The sequence below is a fragment of the Notechis scutatus genome, chromosome 3 (genome assembly GCF_049901735.1).
Source record: "Notechis scutatus isolate UNSWTSFEM ecotype Mainland chromosome 3, rNotScu1.2, whole genome shotgun sequence".
Classification (NCBI taxonomy): Eukaryota; Metazoa; Chordata; class Lepidosauria; order Squamata; family Elapidae; genus Notechis; species Notechis scutatus.
Window position 1 is genome coordinate 59,558,064 of NC_142011.1, and position 21,137 is coordinate 59,579,200.

A 21,137-nucleotide genomic window follows, 5' to 3' on the forward strand; every position below is an offset into this window, starting at 1 on the left:
TCTTTTTCTTATATGTATCCATTTCATGTATCCATAACTGTGTTTAAACTTATACCTATTATCTTGTAAGCGACTGACAAATCAAATAAATACATAAAAATAAATAAATAAAATGTTTGGCAAACATGTTTAATTCTCAGCTGGAATTCCGGGAGTTTATTTATTTTTATTTCACGTATAGCATCTACAAAGTTGCCAAGTTTGCAAAACACTGGTCTTAACTGTAGTCTGGAAGCCAGGCTAGCTTTAATGTTGCTGGTAAAAATGTGGCTGGCTCGTTTTCCTTCCTTTATTTCCACGCTCGGAACCAGTTGAAAAGAGCCGATCCTGTCCGCCTGGAAAGAACCTAGAGCTAATCGATGCAAGCTATCTGATCGGCGTGCGATCGGCCGTGCCTAGGTTCAGCTGAGGGGGCGGGCCAAAGGCCCGGACCCCTTTGCGCGGCAAATCCAACCAGGGGAAAAAAAAAAAAAAAAGGAGCCGGCGCGTTCGGTTAGCTGTCTCGCTTCTCGAGCCTGGTTGCTGGGAGACTTGGCGGGATCGTCTTCGTAGTCTACCGTCCGACTCCTCTTTTTCCTCTTCGCCGGAGAACTGTCGCCGGACGCTTCGCTTTTAATCGCCGCGGTCGGACCTCTCCACCTTTCCATTGTAGCTTAAGGAGCTGCTAGCAGCAGTTCCTGCTCCTTCCAGAGCTGTCCGCAATTCCTCTGGAGCGTTTCTCTCTGTCCCGGGGCTACGGAGGGTCGTTTCCTTTCTCGCCTGCCCTGCACGGATTTCCTTTCCCGCGACTCTAAAATGCCGCCGGTGCAACGCGTCTTCTTTCCCTGTCCCTAAAGCTGTGAGCAGATGGGACATAGCTCTGCAGGGAGAACATGGTAAGGGTTTTCCCAGGGAAAGGAGCTCTCAAGATTTTTAAAAAAATTTATTTATTTATTTATTTATTAAAACTTTCTAAAGCCACCCCGCTCAGAATGTGTGACTTTGGGCAGTGTACAAAAGGGAGAAAATAATTAATAATGAACCGCTACCATCCCCCACCTCCCAAAAGCAAAAACATAAAGAAAACGCAATTGAGGTTGGAGATAAAATCATGTAGGTACATTGCAGATCATCTATTATCTAAACCTGGTCCATAGGACTTTCGGCCAAGAGGGTGTTGGCATCTGAACCTGGAGGGGGAGTTAGTTCCAAAGGACAGATGCAACTACTGAGAAGCCATGCCTCCTTGGGTCCCATTAGGTGGCATTGTTTGAAATAGGAAAAGCTGGCGCTTACCCATTTTGTGCCACCTCCTGGGTGGCAGAGATGACTGGGAGAGACAGTCCCACAAGTAACCTGTTCCTCTGCCATGTAGGGCTTTACAGGTGATTAGCAGCACATTGAATTGCACCCAGGAGTCTATTGGGAGCCTATACAGCTCACAAGAGTTATGATAGTTAGGCATAGTGAGGTGTGCCCAAAATTATCTTTGGTTTTGTGCTTTGGACAGTTGAAGTTTCTGGGTAGTGTTCAAAGGCGACCCCATGTACGGTGCAATGCAAAAGTCCAAACATAGGTGTCTAAGACATAAGTGATTGTGAGCTAGGCTTCTGATTCAGAAACGGATGTAATTGATCCATAGTGTGCAGAGGCCCTATGAGCCATGGGTGCCATCTGCTGCCCATTGTTAGACTAGTATTGTTAGATGATGATGATAAGAAATGTGCTCTATGACTGAGGTATAGCCCAGTTACTTCATAAATGTATTCATATGTTTCTGAATTATGGTCAATGTATTCTACAGAATAAACAGATTTAATTGTTTCTGTAGAGGAGAAGTTTAGCTCCCAGTCAGCTGGCCAAGAGAAAACCTGGAGGTGATGGCTCTGGAGAGGATGAGGACTGGTATCCTGAAGCAGTAAGTATCCTTTCTTAATTAATTCATTTAAATTCTGCTTCTCTTCTGTTAGGGCATTCAAATAAGCCAATGTGAAATTTCCAAGGAGGATTTGACTCTAATCAGTTGCTTTATCCTTTCCTTTTATTGAACTCTCTAAATGTTAGTAGTCCTCCCTGTGAAAGTACTCTATGGATGAGTGATATGTCAGATCTGCTCAGATCTGACTATGGAGCAGTCAGATAACAAATTCTGATATGGCTGGTCTGTGAACAAAGAAGTTTTACAACTAGATCTTTATGGATTTCTTGACAGTGAATACAGTGCTTATGAAGTTCCAGTAAGTAGTAGTAGTGATAATAATCATTTTCTATTGTAGTTGTTTATTGGAATGCTTTATATATTGCTAAAAAACAAGAGTTCATAGGTAGCTTCTCAAGTGTTACGCTTCATTGCAGACAGCCAAATCTTGATGCAATTTGTCTGATCCACTCTAGACTTCAAAGAGACAGAAACATAATACCAAGACTGATATCCAGGAATGTTATTTATCTCCTTTCCGAAAACCTTTGACTCAGTTAACCAATCGAATTCACTGCCTTGATGGTAATAAACATGTAAGTGACATTTATGCTTTCTTAAGATTTGCACAATTCTTTTATTCATATTGGATCATATCTCTTTCATTAATGACTCTGGTAAAAGAGAAACTGCATCATAGGATAAATTCACATATTTCTTGTATGACAGGAGATCTAAGTTGCTTTTTAATTTTGTATCTTAGAATATATTATATATTATGATAAAAGATTTAGACTGTTTAAATCTCAGAATGAGACATAAATCACTTATAGCAGATCTGTTCAAACTTCACACTATAATTAATAACACAATGTCTCTTCAATCTTAAATGTATTTACCTCGACATAAATATAGTGGTGTCAGTGCAATGTTTTCTAAGTTTACTTACTGATAGCTTAAATGATAGTTTAATGACTATCACTTTAAATTCTAGGAGGCATTTATCCGCAGCATTTTATCAAAACCTTTCAAGGTTCCTATTCCAAATTATACAGGTAATGTTTTTCTTTTCTTTTTTTACATCAATTCTTACATCTCTAATCTCTTTAAATATTTTTTTTAAAAGTCTACAAAAATCACTGATGTGGACAAATTGCTGTTTGACTTGAACTAGATTGCCATACTCCTCTGGGATTTTAAATAGCAATAGCACTTAGACTTATATACCTCTCTACAGTGCTTTATACAGCCCTCTCTAAGCAGTTCACAGAGTCAGCACATTGCCCCCAACAATCTGGGTCCTCATTTTACCCACCTCAGAAGGATGGAAAGCTGAGTCAACCTTGAGCCTGGTGAGATTTGAACTGCCAAATTGCAGTCAGCAGAAGTAACCTGCAGTACTTCACTCTAACCACTGCAACACCGTGGCTCATATACATAGTAATTCATTTATAAGTCTTGCTCTTAACCAAAATGTATATTTGTTATATTTGTAACAGAAAAGAAAAGAAAAGAAAGCTATTGTCAAAAAGCATTAGTGTTACTGGTAGATTATCAATACACTGTATACATAGGAATAATGAAAGCAAAAAAAATGATGTCAAATTGCCACCCCTCCACCCCCCAAAAAAACCAACAACCCAGTTTGATCAAATGGATAGAGCACCAGACTAGAAACTAGGAAACTGAGTTCTAACTTTGTCCACTTTAAGCATGAAACCCATCTGGATGGCTTTCGGCAGGTCGTTCTCTCTCCACTCACTTCACAGAGTTGTTGATGTGGGGAAAAGAAGGAGGAAGAAAGATTATTATGCATGTCCATTCCTTTGAGGTACTTATAAAGTAATAAAGGCAGGATAAAAATCTAATAAACAAAACATGAACTTGTTTAACTTCAAACATAACCAAATTATAAATTAATCAGTTTTCATATATTTATTTTCTGAGACAGATTGTGTAAGCAAAGTCCTATTTAGAATTTTCCCATCTTGATGCTCTGTATTCTGTTATGCTTTGATATTAATTTTTTTTTTGCAACTCTCTCCTTCTAGAAACCTTCCAAGATATAATTATACTAATTTTTTGGTGTTTAAACTCTGGGTTTTGAATTGCTTCCCAAGTTTCTTTGCAAAGCTGTTTATGTGTCTTCTAAGACACATATTCATTACAATATTCCTTTTTTGAGTTTTAAATCATTAATTCACATGTCTATAACATTAGCAAAACAAAAGGGATTCCTAGCATAATCCGCCACCTATTGTTTCATTTATATAAATAGAACTATTTGAGAAATCAGCCTAAAATTCACAAGTAAATCAAGCATTAGCCATTCCCTTGGATTTTCATCAGTGATAAACATGCACGTCAAAGAGACTTAAATGGTTAATTAATGCTAGTCCCCTCTTTCAATTGAAGTGGTTGTAGGTAGATATCCATGAGATACAGAATGGACTTCAAGTTCTACTCTCTACTTACATGGCCACATGAAAATGTCAGTAGCCTAATGAAAATGATACAGTGTCCTGTTTGTAAAATGAAGTTCATTTGTTTATTTAGTCTTTTTCAGTTTTAGTGTCATCTGACTCCACACCAACCCTGTATACAAAGATTAAATGCAACGGACCACACTTAACAATCTAACCCCACAGTACCAAAATATACGTAAACACATGCTAACCACATCCAGCAAGGGGCCCTAGTCATCCCAGCTTAAGGCCTGGAGAAACAATTGGGTATTTTAAGTATTCTAGAACGCCATCAGGTTGGGAGCCACTTAGATTTCAGGGAGGACCTTGTTCCAGAAAACAGGTGTGATGACATTTCTCATGTAGAGCTCAATTTCATTGAAAGTGAAGTCCACATATTGTTGAAATCTCAGTTTTGATTGCATATATTGAAAATGAAATGGTTAGGTTAACTGCTTTCTTTGAATAATCTTTCAGGCCCCCTGGGATTGAGAGCATTGGGCATCAAACGTTCAGGAGTTAGGCATGCTCTCCACGACCCTTTTGAAGAAGGGGCTCTGGTTCTATATGAACCACCACCTTTGAGTGCTCATGATCAACTGAAAGTAGACAAGTAAGTTTTCACACTTGACTTGTTAGTACTTTTCAATCACTTTAAGTTGTGCGCCAGCTGAGACCCTTCCTGGATCATGACTCCCTGATGACCCAAGCCCTGGTCATCTCTTGTTTGGACTACTGAAATATGCTCTACATGGGGCTACACCTGAAATCCATTCAGAAGCTTCAGATGGTTCAAAATATAGCAGCAAGAGCACTCTTAGGGGCTCCTAGAATGGCCCATATTATACCTCTGCTCTGTGAACTGCACTGGGTACCAGTATTCTTCTGGGTGCAGTTGAAGGTGTTGGTTATGACCTTTAAAGCTCATAATGGTATAGGTACCTGATGAACCAACTCATCTTGCTAGGAAAAATCCACCCAATTCGTGCTGGCAGAGACAGCCTACTGCGCATCCCATCAGTCAAAGAACTCTGCCATAATGCCTGCCCTTTGGAATATCCTAACCTCCAAAGTGAGATCTGTCTCCACCCTCCTATCCTTCCATAACAGCCCGGAGACTTGGCTCAAACCAGTTGGCCTGGGAACCCAATGGAGGAGTACCCCTGGAAGTGGCTACTAGATTTATAGCAAACTCCATCTCCTCCCCCCCTATCTTTTATTCTCATATCATTGTATTATTGTTTTCCTTTTCATTGTTTGTTCTATTGTTCTGTTACTTTATTACCATCATGTTTTACACTTTTCATTTCTCAGTTTTTATTTTTGTAAACTGCTTAGAATAGCCCCATGGTGAGATACAGACACTAAATAAATTTAACAAATAAATAAAGACAAATTCAAGATTAGTTGATGGATTCAAAGAAGCACCAATATATGCTAAAAACCTACTGATGAAATTGATCAGTGACTTTGTTAGTAATCGTTGTTTACCAATTGTGATACACAATATGTTCGGTCTTTGATTTCTGAATCACGTGTACTTTGGGAATGAAATAATTTAAAACAGCTTCTGAATGCATGCTAAGCTTCTTTAAGTTTTCTATTAGCTTTGAACTGGATTGCTTCCAGTGAATTCTGGAGAACAGAGTAAAACTGTGTTATACAAGGTTAATACATTGGCAGCAGTCATCCCCACATCCCTTGAAGATATTCCCCAGAATATCTCTTTTAAGGTTTATATTTCCTTAGATCTGTGCTCTGTTTGCTTCTTGAAGGGATAAAACGCCTGTTCATGTTGTGGTAGATCCTTGTCTTAGCCGTGTTTTACGACCTCATCAAAGAGAGGTGAGTACAGCGGGAAGCTAACTATAGCAGTAAGTAGTACAGTATAGTCAGCCATTAAAGACCTTGTAAATTTCTGTAAAACCACAAACCTGAGGAATATCTGGCCTCATGCTACATAAATAAGTTCCAACTGCTCTGCTTGTCCTGGGGAAGCCTTTATTCTGAGAAGCATGACAATATCAATTCTTTTTTTCAAAATCTTCATTTTTTACTTTTAATTTTTTTTATTTAACTATGAAAATGTATACAATATACAAATATAAATAGACAGAGACACATTTATTTCCTAATTTTAAGATATACATCAGCAGTACTCGCCTTATTATGTCTTGTTTTAATATTATTGAAAACAGGCATATTTTTCAAAAAACAATACAAATAAACAGATAATAACTAAGCTTATGCAGTTATTGATATTTATACAATATCTATCAAACTTGAAACACTGAGGTGGGTAGGGATTGTTGCATAGTTTCCTATGTCTTTCTGCCTTCCAGTCTTGTGCAGGGAGGGAGGGGGGTGTCAAACAGTTTTCATTATGACTAAACCATTTGAGTTCCTCTGTCAACCCAGAATCAAACTTGGAGATTTCCCATACCTTTTCCTCCCCCACTCCCCGCGCTAAAGCGGTAAATGAAATTTGATCTGTAAGTGAAAGTGCTAGGAGCTCGATTGTGGTAATTGTCACTGCTGTAATGGTAATAAAAGCCTACTTTTCTTGAGGAAAGGGGTCCTTTACCTATTACAGTGCCTAATCAAGTACCCTGTTTCTCCAACAATATGGCCTCCCCAATAGGAAGTCCCAGCATGTTTTATAGGCATGAAATGAAATTAAGCCCCTCCCCCAAATTAAGGCCTATATTAAAACATGCGTAAATGGGGGGAATGGTGGGAGGGCTTGCCGTTAGGAAGTACTTTGTTGCACACCAGATATGGTGCTGCCTGCGTTGACCCCGATATGAAGTGCCCCACCAATGCCGAGGTCAACATCCAAGCCATCGCTGCCTGCCCGCCCAAAGATGCAAGGTGGGGAATTAAGTCACCCCAAAAGACGGCCTAGCCATTTTTTCGGGGCTCAAAAAAAAATAAGACCCGGCCTTATTATATGAGAAACACGGTATATACGGGTAGACCTCAACCATTGAAAGTTACAGTGTGTTGAAAAAAGTGACTTACAATTGGTCCTCACACTTCCAATCCTTGTTTTGTTCCTGTGCTCATGTGATAAAAATGTGGGCACTTGGCAACCGGCAGGTATGTAGGATGGTTGCAGCATCACAGGGTCATGAGATCACCATTTGCAGCCTTCCCAGAGGGCTTCTGACAAGCAATGGGGGGAGCCAGATCACTTAATGACTGTCACGAAAAAGGCCATATAATTGGGTACAGCTCGCTTAACAATTGCCTTGCTTAGTAATGGAAGTTCCAGTCTTGAATGTGGCCATAGGTTTAGGTCTTATCTATATTAGTCTATCCTGCAGAAAAAAAATGGCATGGCAGTTTTTCTGCAAACTATTGCAAGATGAAGTGTAGCTAGCAATTGTACTATGATAATTTTTCTTTAGTTTGCCATCTTGATTTATTTCTGCTTGGAATAAAGTAAAACAATTCACTGATGTTGTAGTCCGGGCATGTCAAGCTGGCAGTTCATGGTCTGGAAAGGTGACACACAGGCCACGCCCACCCGGCTCCGCAAAGGCAAAAAACATCATGATACGTCATCATCCGACCCATGACATGATCGAGTTTGACACCCGTGCTGTAATCCATACATTATTAATTGGCCACTGTTTTACACCAATGCCAATTCTTGAAAGTTTGAGATCTTTTGAATACTGTAATTTTGAATTCCACTAACAATAATCTCCTGGCTAAGTACATGATTTCTACCAGGTGGAATTGCCCATTGCTCCTGTAAGTGGTTAGATATTGGGCACTACAATTTAGTTAGATAACTCGATGTAATTTTAAATATTCTGCATACTTACTTAAATTGAACTCAAGCAATTTCATACAGGGAGTGAAGTTCCTGTGGGAATGTGTCACGAGCCGTCGGATCCCTGGAAGTCATGGCTGCATCATGGCAGATGAGATGGGTCTAGGGAAGACCTTGCAATGTATCACATTGATTTGGACACTTTTGCGCCAAAGTCCGGACTGCAAGCCTGAAATTGACAAGGCAATCGTGGTTGCGCCTTCCAGCCTAGTGAAAAACTGGTACAATGAAGTGGGCAAATGGCTTGGAGGAAGAATCCAGCCACTGGCTATTGATGGAGGCTCTAAAGAGGACATCAATAATAAGCTAGGTATAAATGCTACACAATATGCAGCTGTTGGGAAGCAAGGGGAGTGCTTTAACTGAACTGCCAATAAGTTTTAGACTAAGCCATATAGTGATAGGGTGTGTTTTTTTAGCAGACTCTGCTGAGGATGATTGCTGTGGTTAAGTTAAAAGGTCTAATAAGCAAACTTTTGCAATTATGAATTAAGAAAGAACAGAGGCTATAGGAAAAGGTATATTAGCTGGTGCACTCTTCAAATTGATTAAAGAAATCCCACTGAAGTAAATGAGACTTTAAGTATATTGATATTCATGGATTTATTCTGAGAACGGCAAAATCTGATTTTAAACCAAAGTACGAAGAGGCAGAGATATAATAGTACGTGGTAAATTAAGGACAGGTTGATAGGCTGGAGCTGTGTCCTGACTTATCAATAGACTGTTAAGTTACTTTGAATAATGCTACACAGTACTTTTCAGATCCAAAGCAATACAGAAGTTGGGGAATATCAGAAAGTAGATTTATTGAAGAGCAGGGATGGAAAGTGTAAAAGCCTGTTACCTTTGGAGGATAAATTACTCATTTTAAGAAATTCTAATGCCTGGATGCAAGTTTCCTTTCAGTTCTTCCCTTTGTATTTATTAAATTATCCTTGCCTTTAAATACATTTTTAAATCTTTATTCCTTTGCTATTTTTATTTTTTTCCTGATAGTTGGATTTGTGAACCAACGAGGCCGTAGAATCCCATCCCCCATCCTGATAATTTCCTATGAAACTTTCCGTCTCCACGCAGAAGCTCTCAAGAAAGGGAGTGTTGGGTTGGTCATATGTGATGAGGTAACGAGTTCTTTGGAATAGCCATGTTTTTTTAGAAAAAACCTAAACATCAGCAATAAGGGAATGGGTTTTCTTAGCCACAACTCGTAAAACCTTGTTTTGCCTCAATCTGTCATAGTAGCAGAAATAAAGTAGTTTCTTTATTTCTTAACTGCAATCACCATCACTGAGAACTTTTAAACATAGGAAGATAACATTTGTCTACTACTCCTTCTATTTGCATTGGATTCACAATGCCTATTGACGTAGGGTTAGGAGGTGGTGGTGTGGTTTATTTTAATATTCTTTTTTTTTTTACTTTTCCATATTCACCATAAGTTTCCTTAAGGCTTTCCCAATTCCAGCTGTCACAGTAGTTATCATCAGCACTTCTGATATTGTTGTTGTGTCTTTCCGCAGATTGAATTCCAATTCCTGTCCCTACTAGCCAGCTATTTCTTAATCCTGTGTATAACTTAAATAACTAAGGTGTCTAGTAGATTGGTAAGTTGTGGCAGATAACTGTGTAGCAGGTAAAAATATAAAACACAAGGACAGAAAAAGCTGTCACCCGAAAAATAATTTAATGATCTATTCTAGCCTCCCTCCCCCCACCCCCATGAGAGAATTATACGAAAAAATAGATATAATGGATACAGGCACAATTTTGTATTCATAGGAGCTTGGGTTTCTAAGGAAAATCCAAACTCACCATCAAATCAAAGCTTTACAAAATAACTACCCCAATGGATGACCGATCTGATCATCCAAGCCTCTTTCAGTGTTTTGTCCCACTATAATGAAATTGGGCCCATTGGCAACTTTCATTGGTACAATCTGCCATAGCTCTTCTGTCTCTTTTGCTAGCTTTGTCTCCCAAAACATGGCCTTATTCAATTCATTTGTGCTTCTGCCCATTTTTTATTAGCAGGAGACAAAACAGTAGGCTCTGCTTAACCAGGTGAATACAATAGGCTTGGCTGGAACCTTTTTACTGAAGGAACAGAAAGAAAAGACAGATCCAGGCAGCTGGCCCATTGTGTTGAGAATTAAATCCTGTTTCAAGAAAAGATCAATGCTGTTGGCAATATGACTATACGGGGTTATTGCTTTTCTTCCTTCTAAAGTAGACTTCAGAACATGATTTCTCAATTCCAGTCAAGGAAAAGTTAACTGTTTGTGATAGGTTTTAAAAATGAAAGGTGACATGAAGTAGTTATCACATTGCCGACTTTCTTCCTTGATTAAATATAGCGTAAATCCAATTCTATAATTTTGAAAGAAATGAAATATGACTATTAAATATTTTCAGGACTAATTGACTCATTTAAACTAATAGTATCTGACTTAAACTGATGATTCTGTTGCTAAGGTGGATAGGATCAGTGAAAATTATTACTCCATGGATTTGAACATGGGATCTTTTGCCTGCCAAACATGCATATGTTTTGCATATTCACTAGAGGTCAGAAGAAAACAATTGTGCATATGTTTTCTCATATATATAACCTGAGCAATGGTGGCACCAAGAGGATTTAATGTATTTTAATATTGATGGTAGAAGGGTATGTATCTACACAGAACTCTAGCAGCAGAGTAATCAATAACTAATAAATATTAAATATAGCTTTAATTTAATCACACACATTACAAATGATACAGCTTGTCACCTTGAACTGTGAGCATTTGTGCATCTAATATATTACCTATCTTTTTGCATCATCGAACTGAGATAATTTTCTTGCATTAACTGGTCTTTAAAAAAACACACTTATTTTTTCTGTCCATGCATGATGATCTTTTTTCTCTTCAATATTTTTTTTTCAGGGGCACCGGTTGAAAAATTCAGATAACCAAACATACCAGGCTCTCAACAGCTTGAATACGCCACGTCGGGTTCTCATCTCTGGCACCCCCATTCAAAATGATCTCCTTGAATATTTCAGTCTAGTACATTTTGTCAACACAGGCATTCTAGGTGGGGACTTCTTAATAAAACTATCGTCTAAATTAAAGGCCCTAACTTGGCAATCTCAGTTTAAATTAAATAGTCTTGGCTAGCCATAGGGAAAGAATGACAGACAGAAAACCTATATATAAATAAATTTTATTTATATATGTATATTGGGAATGTATATTGGGATGGGAATTTATATGTTAGGGTGAATAGCAGATAGTGGAGAGCTTAAATGAAAGTCTCATTCATTAGGTGGAAACCTTCATTGCATCATATATTTTCTCTGTGCAAGAAGGGGGAACAATTCCCCCCAACCTCCTCTCACACAGAGAAAGTCAATCATTGCAGGATAAGACATGGAGACAGCATTTACTAATTAGTCCTGCGGGGAATGCTTTCTTTTTGTAGGAACATAGCAATAGCATTTAGGCTAATATACCTCCCCATAGTGCTTTACAGCACCCTTTGGGCAGTTTACAACAATCTGGGTCCTTCTTTTATCAACCTCAGAAGGATGGAAGGCTGAGTCAACCTTGAGCCTTATCAGGATCGAACTTCAGGCTGTGGGCAGAGTTTGGCTACAAAACTGCAATTGAACCACTGCTTGTGTGGATGTAATACATAATCTTATTTTGCCAGGTCCTGCTCCTGCATCAAAATGGCTGATTCTACTTTGGTTACCGTAGTCCTTTTTCAGTTATAAAAGCACAGAGAGGTCAAAGCAAAGCTCCATCTGCATTACCTACACAGGGTTTCTACCAAAGCTGATAATGGAGGAGCCTTATTTGAAGGCTTGCGGGTTAATTAGCTGCCCTAGGTTGGGATGGCTAATTATTGCTTCCCTGACCCAGAATAACACATTCAGTAAAGTACATTAAACTCCAAAATGTATTCTGTAAGGAGCTCAATAATTATGAAGATGGTGTCAGTAATGATTTTGATGTCAGAAGCGTTAGGTAACAAAGGTTAGGTCTGCTCTTTTTTTCAACCAAAGGTTTAAAAAATATTTTCATATAATAAGAAAAGCAGAAGGGGATAAGCATTTTTAGGACAGCAGATAATAATTATTACCTTTATTGTTAAGAGTACATGTGTACAATGAGATTGGCTGAGCCTCCCTTCGTGCACCCCCCCCACACACACACACAACTCACAGTGAGGACAGAAGTCCCTAACCCAGTCCCAATCTTATGACACTATGTGACCTTGTTGCACAACACATCGGCTCCGCAAGTCTGTCATACTATGTTGACATGAAGTTATTTTCCGTTCAGAAGTCTTGACAGCCCCACGGGTAGAAACTGTTCTCCAGCCTGTTGGTGCGGCTGGCTATGCTTCTATATCTCCTACCCGATGGCAGGAGAGTGAAGAGAAGTGCTGACTGGGATGCGAGGCGTCCCTGAAAATTTTCCTCACTCTTCTGAGGCAGCGAGAGCCTTAACTCCGAAATGTATCTGTTTTTTGTACAGGAACAGCCCAGGAGTTTAAAAGGCACTTTGAAATCCCCATTTTAAAAGGCAGGGATGCAGATGCCAATGAGGCTGGAAGGCAAAAAGGAGAAGAGAGACTGAAAGAGCTGATTAGCATTGTTAACAGGTAAAGTTGAGCATCCTTTTATCCCTGTAAGGATCCTTTCTTTTCCATCTGATTCTGTGCGAGATGCTTGTTACTTTAGAAAGTCTTCAGCTCATTCAGTGATCCTCTTTAAATCACCATTATATAATTTCTCTGTATGCTTCAAGTACCAGTTCTGGGTTGGAAAAATACAGTACATGACAGCACAGAATTAGAGCTTTCTGTATCATCCTTCTGCCACCTAGACGTCCCATTTTGCAAGGCAGAACTAATAGTCCTACTTTTTTTATTTCTGTAATCATATCATAGTAGTCAGGTATACAGGTAGTCCTTGACTTAGGACCACAGTTGGGACTGGAGTCTCGTTCATTAAGCAGAGCACTCATTAACCAAGTTGTCCATGTGGCTGCTTTGCTTAACAAGCATAGTCCTGATCCCAGCATTCCCGGTTGTGGTTGTTAAGTGGACAAAGCAAAAGGGCTGCCTATTGGGAAGATTTCAGTTCCATACAGCAGTCGGTCACTCCCAAATATTCCTGTAGCTCATCAAAGAAATTCAGCTCCCACCCATGCATAGAGGAAAAATATTCTGGCTACAGAAACAGTTGAAATCTCAAAAGATTTCAGCTCCGTTCCTGCAGCTTGCCAAAGGATTTACTTCTTCTCTGTGTATGGAGGGGCATCCTTTGTGGGGCTGCAGGAGTAGAGCTGATTCTTGGGTGCTTGACAACTTTTAATGTGAGCCAGTTGCTAACCCCCCGAAATGCTGAGGACAACACAATGCTTTATAATGGCCAGGTGTGTTTTACAGGCTCTAAAAGCAACTCTTTCCGAGGCCACTGTAACTGAATGGTTCTTACACAACAGGTTGTAATTCGAGGAATACCTGTACTGCGTGTATTGTGTTGCCCTTTCTTACTTTCTTTTTTGAATATTTGGTCAAAGCAGCAAGAAAGTTGATTTGATGGTGGCTGGTTAGCAAGATTCAATCGAGAAAAGCATTTATTCTTCTGTGAAAATCCAATGTATTTACCAGAAAAGGAATCCTGAAAATATTGCTAAGTATTCTGGATGAAGGTCTTTCTACTAGCATTAGGAAGAAGTATTGGTGAAATCTAGTCAAGAGATTAGGCCATGGTGTTAACAATATTAAGGTTATCTTTGTCTTTCCTTTCTAGATGTCTAATAAGAAGAACTTCAGATATTCTCTCCAAATACTTGCCAGTGAAAATTGAGCAGGTGGTGTGTTGCAGGTATAAAATTAAAGGCCAAGATGTATAATAAAACAAGTTTCTTGCTTAATGGAAAAAGAAGAGGGATTCATTGGTGCACAGAATTTAAGCTAAATGTATAGCTCAACCAAAGTACAGTTATTAAATATGGTTGGTATTATATGCTACATTTGATGCTACTTTGGCAAAACAGTCACAGTTTGCGGTTGATAAGGTCTGGTTAATCTTTCAATAATTTCTGCAGAATTAGCATAATCAAAGCTACCGTGAATATTATATTTAGAATGATTAGACTTGAAATCTAATAGACGTTTTCTTCCATATGAAGCAAAATGAGCTACTGGGAAAAACTGCAAGAGAGTGAGTGTAAGCAGTATGTTTTCCCCAATGGTTAAGCAGTTATATCAGTTAAAAAAACTGTTCTACTTTAAACATGAAACATTCATCTCATATCCATTCTGCCTCTACATTTTCTCATGTGGTCATGAATGACGGGGTGGTAACTATGAACACTGAGACAAATGAGATATAGTGGATTTGATCTGGACTTGTTCATCCTTGGAACAGCTCTGCTGAAACCAAAGAGCCTATCATTTGGCTAACTAATTTACTGACTTCATTGTGTTTTCTTGAAGTATAAATTCAACTTCGGGTGCCCAGTGTGTTCCTTCTAAAGTACTCTTGGTACCCACAAGGCTTTATGTCTCATATTAACTTTTTATAAGATTAATTCAGAAAGCCAGTTAAACAGGAAACTGACATGCCGCAAAACATCATTTACCACCATCCTTTGTTTTAAAGTGTTGCTCTGAACTCCATAGGTTTCCCGTGGAGTTTCTATACCTGTAGAATTTCCTTCCATATTCATAGAAAATAAAACTGTTTGGACATTGCAAACTATTTTTTTCTTTAGAACTATACTCTGTGCCCAGAAAAAATAGGCATTGTATGAGAGTCCTCATGAGACAGTCAAAATGGATGCAATGTTGAGAATATTTGTTACAAGTAGAATTCATTTCATTAAGGTTCTAGAACTGAGCAAATAGGATTCTGGAAGCCTTATCTGATTTCCAACCAAAGTCAACTGAGAGCTAAGTTCCTCTCCCCTACTGAGTTTCTAGCATTTGGGCAGCAAATACTAGCAAATATTTTTAGTATTTAGATTTGGATAGTAAAAAAAAAAAAAAGTCTGATAGATTTAGAGCTGAATTAATCATGTATCATATTTCCCTTGAAACTCAAGTCATGTTATTGTAGATATGACATGACTTATCTTTAAAATGATCTAATATTTATTTTTCTCTTCTGCATCAGGCCAACTCCCCTTCAAGCAGAGTTATACAAATACTTTCTGATGCAAGCAAAGCCTGCAGAAGATCTGAAAGAAGGGAAGATGAACGTTTCGTCTCTCTCGTCAATCACATCTCTGAAGAAGCTTTGTAATCGTAAGTAATTCTGACAATCACGTCTATGTGTATTTATGCAACCTCCCATTCCCATCTCAGGCCCGTATTCCTGGAATATGACAAAATTAGTAACAAGGAAACTATCTGTCCTTGAAGGCTTTGGAATATAAATTTGAAGAGTTTGTACTTGCATAGTGAGCAAGAAGGTAAACATTAATAGTGTCTTGAGTGCAAAGACACATTCTTTAGAGCAGTGGCCGTGCAGAGCAATTGTTCCAAGCTATACTTCTTGCCTCTAAAACTTTCAAGGATCATAATTCTGGTGCTCTGATTTTGCTCTTATGTATGTGACTTTGGGTACTTCAATTTCCATGGAAACAAATTTACAAAACCAGTTTATTGGGTTCTTGATATTTTCTGAGGTTGTTTGTTTTCCTGCAGACCAACAAAATCCCTTCAAAACATCTTAAGCAAACTTAAACACCCAGATACCAAAGAAGAAGAAAAACAAGAGTCATCTACAACATACCATGTGTGTATGTAACAGCTACTATATAAGACAGACAGGCAGAATGTAACCATCATTCAAATAGAGCAGAATAACAGCTGGAAAGGACCTTGGAGGTCTTCTGGCTGGCAGAAGACATGATGGAAATCCTCAACAAATAGACAAATTGAATCACGATTTCAACTGGGAAATGGTTAATGTTTTAGATTAAACCAAATCTACACATTTATGGAAGTTTGCCATTGAGACCAATCAAGCAGCAATAGACATATAGAGATATGCCTCATCTACATATCACTTAAAAGATACAACCCCAAATCAAGGATGTCTAGGATACATCTTCCCTAGCATTCATACAAATGGCTCCAGACAAACAATATTCTAATCAAAAAATCACCCAGGAGGAAGCTAAATCCCCACCAAGATTGGTAGGGCAAGCTAGCATATATATACAGCTAGCAAACCCCTCTCTCTTGCACTGGTGATGATACCAAATCTGGTAATGAAACATTTGCAAGAAAACAAATTCAGCAAACAACAAGAAGCCAACACTTCAATCCAGAGCTATATATATATATATTCTTTATTACTGAAATTTGTTTATTCTTGAAATAATTATTTTGGGTCCAAAATTAAACATATGTAGTAGAAGGCAATGAAAATGATGTTACTGGATTAAAAATAGCTATAGTAAGGAACGTGCTCCCCTGCAGTTCTAACCTATATTCTAGCAGCTATTTTATAGAGCCTAAATTTGTATTTTAAAATTAATCTGCATTATGGATAACTGTGTCTGATGTCATCATTACTTCAGCAGCCTTCATAAGTTGCATAATCTGCTTATGCATTAAAAATCTGAGTCAAACATGCTTCTTTTTTAAAAAAAAAAAAAAAAAGGTCTGGATAGTTTGGAATTACAGCAGAAATCAAAGCATTAGAAGTCATTAGAGGAAGGCTGTTGTAGATTTATAACTGGTAACGCTTGGACTGTTAGCCAGTGTGGAACTGGTCAAAAGCACTGAATCTAGATAAGTAAAAAAATTACTCAATCTCTCTCAAAGAGAGGCAACCCACTTTTGTACATTTTAGTATTGTATGTTAACCTATTCATTGTGCCTTGTTCTGATCGTATCTGTTAAGAGAAGGCATAGTATTGCATGGAGGTTCCCCCGTTGTTTTAAGGCTAGCTTAAAAGGATTCTATCTCATTGAATGGGGTGCTTAGCAGTTTCAGTGACTCCTGAATTCTTCTGCAGACCCTGCCTTGATCTACGAAAAGTGTGTAGAAGAGGAAGAAGGGTTTGTGGGAGCTCTGCAGTTGTTTCCATCTGGCTATCATATTAAGTCTCTAGAGCCTCAGCTCTCAGGTAAATATCACGGCAAGATCAATCTGTACTCTGTCTGCAGGAGCAGGTGATTTCTCAGCCCTATGGAAAATATGCGTACACTCATTTTGTTTCCTTCCAGGAAAGATGCTGGTTTTGGACTACATTCTGGCAGTTACTAGAAGCACTAGTGATGATAAAGTAGTCCTGGTGTCCAATTACACACAGACCCTGGACCTTTTTGAGAAACTCTGCAGAAGTAGGAGGTATAATGACTGAGGCTAATTTATATATTGGAAGGGAAACGATGGGGAAATCAACAAAAGCATCATGGAGAGAGAGAGGAGGGGATAAACTCATTAGGGGATAAACTCATTTTTATTTCAATAAGATATATTAAGTTTCATGTCTTGTTTTGTATCAGGTATTTGTATGTCCGTCTGGATGGTACCATGTCCATTAAAAAGAGAGCAAAGATAGTGGAGCGTTTCAACAATCTTTCTGTAAGTGAAGTTTCTAATATCAGGTTCATGGAGGCTTTTAGTACAAAAGCCCCGGTCTTTAACTGGCAAGCGATGTTTTTCAGTTTGACATAGGGATGTAGCTACAAAGCAGTAATATGTTAATACACTTGTTTTAATGTGCTTTGCAAAAAGTCATCACCCCTGTATAAAAGTGTGTGCTTCAATTATTACAGTCCTAATTGCAGTACCAGAAATTCTGTTAAGAATTAGAGGAGATTGTTGCTATCATAGTGGCAGGTGGGCCTGCACCTTGAATTGTTTACTCATCTCTTGGTAATTTCATGCTTGGACCATTGTAGAGGCATACACCCATGGAGCAATACGATTTTGTGACTTTGAAATTTGCTGTTCTACAGATAATGTATTTAACTGTGACCCATGCTTGATAATGTTTTTTTTTTTTTTCCTGGTTTCATAGAGTCCTGAATTCATTTTCATGCTAAGTAGCAAAGCTGGGGGATGTGGCTTAAATCTGATTGGAGCAAACAGACTTGTGATGTTTGATCCTGATTGGAATCCAGCCAATGATGAACAAGCTATGGCTCGAGTGTGGAGAGATGGCCAAAAGAAAACGTGCTATATCTATCGATTACTTTCAGTAAGATTGACCTATGTAACTCACTGTTGACATTAGTATCTTGTGGAGCATATGAAATGAAACCCTGAGTTTTTTGCCGGGAAGAAACAACTTTGTAGCAGATGTCTTATCATTTATATAATATTATTCATCAAATTTATATACCACCCAACTCATTATATCAGGGCTGCCAAACTCGCGGCCTGAGGGCTGGATGTGTCACATGCTGGCCACACCCACACCTGGTTTAGCCAAGGGGAAAAAAGTCACGATACATCATGGCTGCAAGTTTGACATCCCAGCACTATAGCATCTAAGTTGATATTGTGCTAGAATTGCTTGTCGTAACAAACATGTCCAAAAGAAGGTAACATAGGTAAATTATGTAAGCATTCTTGAATCTCACCAAATAGAACCCCCAGAATGATTAGTGTTTCACACTAGTAGCTTAAGAAAGGAAAGTGTAAACTTATCCTTCAATGTATTAAAACACGATCTTTTTCTAGGAGTCTGATCTAATCTTTCAACAGTTTTTATAATAAGGGGTGTATCTTGCCTTTTGCCAAGGCCTTATCTAGCTAGTTACATCAGCCCTACCCAAATGAGGGCTGGGATTGCAACTTTCAGAATTCTTTGCACATATACTCCAAACGTATAGGCATGTATACATCTAAAATAACACCATCCTGGCCTGCTAGCAGCCTACTTTTGGGTAACAAGACTGTATTTAGAAGCTATTTTTCTTCACATGTTAAAGATCTGACTTCTAGGCAGACAAAAGCAAGATTTAAATAAAGTATTTGCAGAACATCCTATCTGTTATGAATCGACCAAAGTTTTGTTGTATGTGTTTGGGAAGAAGAAGAAAAAAGAGAATTGCTAATGTCAACTTTGACTGATAGCTTCCGCTGAAGCTAACTAGATTGTTAAAATCATGTTAAGGAATGTGTAGTGATTTTAAGAGTCAAACAGGTCTCACAACAACTTGTCACCAGATATATTTTTATTTTGTAGACAGGGACAATTGAAGAAAAGATCTTCCAGCGACAGACACACAAGAAGGCACTTAGCAGCTGTGTAGTAGATGAAGAACAAGATGTGGAAAGACACTTCTCTCTGGGGGAACTGAAAGAGCTATTCACACTCAATGAGACCACTACAAGTGATACCCATGACAAGTAGGTCTCACAAGGGCTTAGATAGCTAAATCATGTAGACAAAAATTAGGAGACATAGATGGAAATGTTGGTATTGTTTTAGAAAAAAAAGACTAAGGGAAGCTGTATGTAGATATTAAGTCTGTCTGAATATTAGTGATAAGAGCAGGTTTCTGACAATCAGCCAGTGTTGCAGTTAGCAAATATGTAGAGACCCACATTTGCGGATGCCAATATTTTATTTTATTTTTTTATTCTAAGTTTTGTAATATACAGTTCAGGTAGACTAGGACTGGGAAATTTTCAGTCTGCATAAATATTAAGGTAATTGGGTTGGTTGGGGCAATACTTGTGTACCAATCAGCTATACAAAATTAAAGGGTAGAGAATTTTAATGTATACTGAACCATCTTAAAAACAGTGTTTGATGGTCTACTATTTTACATATTTTACATACATAATAAAGGTTTGCAATTGGTGGATTTTGACTGATTGAACATATTGGTTTTGTTGGTGCCATAGATACAAAAGCCATAGTTGGCTTTTGAAAGAGAGGATTATTTTGTATTCACACCACCTGAAGTTATTGCTACAAAAATCCATTTAAATCAGTGATCCCCAACCTTTCTTATGCCGCGGCCCGGTACCGGCATCAGCTGGGCGCCATCTTTTTGATGAAAAGTGCTTCCGGTGACCTCACCAGAAGCACTTTTTCATCAAAAAGATGGCGGGTTATGCTGTGAGCTTTTTCGGGTAGAAATGGCTTTCTACCCGGAAAAGCTCACCGAAGCACTTTTTCATCAAAAAAAGATGGCGGCGCCCAGCAAACCAGCGGCCCGGTAGGACTTGTTCCGCGGACCGGTGGTTGGGGACCCCTGATTTAAATAATCCTAATTTATATTGTTCCTAGCATGGGAAATCTGCCAAACACCAAATCCTGTAGCTCAAATACAATAGCATGAAATCATGGCTTGTAACTGTGGTGAATACAAATTCACTTTTTATTACAGGATCAAATGTCGTCGCTGTGTGAACGGCCATCAAGTCAGACCTCCTCCGGAGGGATCTGACTGCACTTCTGATGTATCTCAGTGGCATCACTGTGCTGAGAAACGTGGCCTCAAGGACAATGTCCTGAAGACTGCCTGGGATGCTGCAGTCACTTTCACCTTCTATCATCAATCACATGAAGAACAACGAGGGATACCATAATCATTGGATCAATAAGCTCTTTCTTTAAAAGATGAATTTTTTGATACCTCCATATCAGCAACATTAGGATTGGATGTTTTTTTCATCTCAATCTGCATAAATATTATAGACTATCTTCACAAATACTTTGCTGAAATATTTGGTTACAACCAACCATCATAAATATTCTTTTTCTGAAAAAGTATGTTTGAGCTTTTACTGTCAATCTGCTAAATGTGTATAGAATATTCTAGAAGAGATACTAATAATCTTTCACCTCTAGAATGCCTTGCCATCGTGAAGTCTATGCTAGGCAGATGGACTATTTAACACCAAATCGATAACAAATACCACTTTCAGAGAAAAAGCTCAAAGTAGAAT

At 38.5% G+C, this 21,137-nt stretch overlaps 1 protein-coding gene across 1 annotated transcript; it reads left to right on the forward strand.

Moving 5' to 3' along the window:
* Nucleotides 1–451: 451 nt before the first annotated feature.
* Nucleotides 452–21,126, forward strand: RAD54L (RAD54 like). Its single transcript, XM_026665797.2, has 18 exons — nt 452–875; nt 1,811–1,897; nt 2,374–2,493; nt 2,892–2,952; nt 4,840–4,975; nt 6,138–6,207; nt 8,225–8,513; nt 9,203–9,327; nt 11,134–11,284; nt 12,733–12,859; nt 14,016–14,090; nt 15,384–15,514; nt 17,239–17,349; nt 17,450–17,573; nt 17,732–17,810; nt 18,250–18,429; nt 19,423–19,586; nt 20,576–21,126. Exons 1-18 carry the CDS (start codon nt 873–875, stop codon nt 20,775–20,777), a joined length of 2,235 nt encoding a protein of 744 aa, XP_026521582.1. The 5' UTR covers nt 452–872; the 3' UTR covers nt 20,778–21,126.
* The last annotated feature ends 11 nt before the right edge of the window (nt 21,127–21,137 follow it).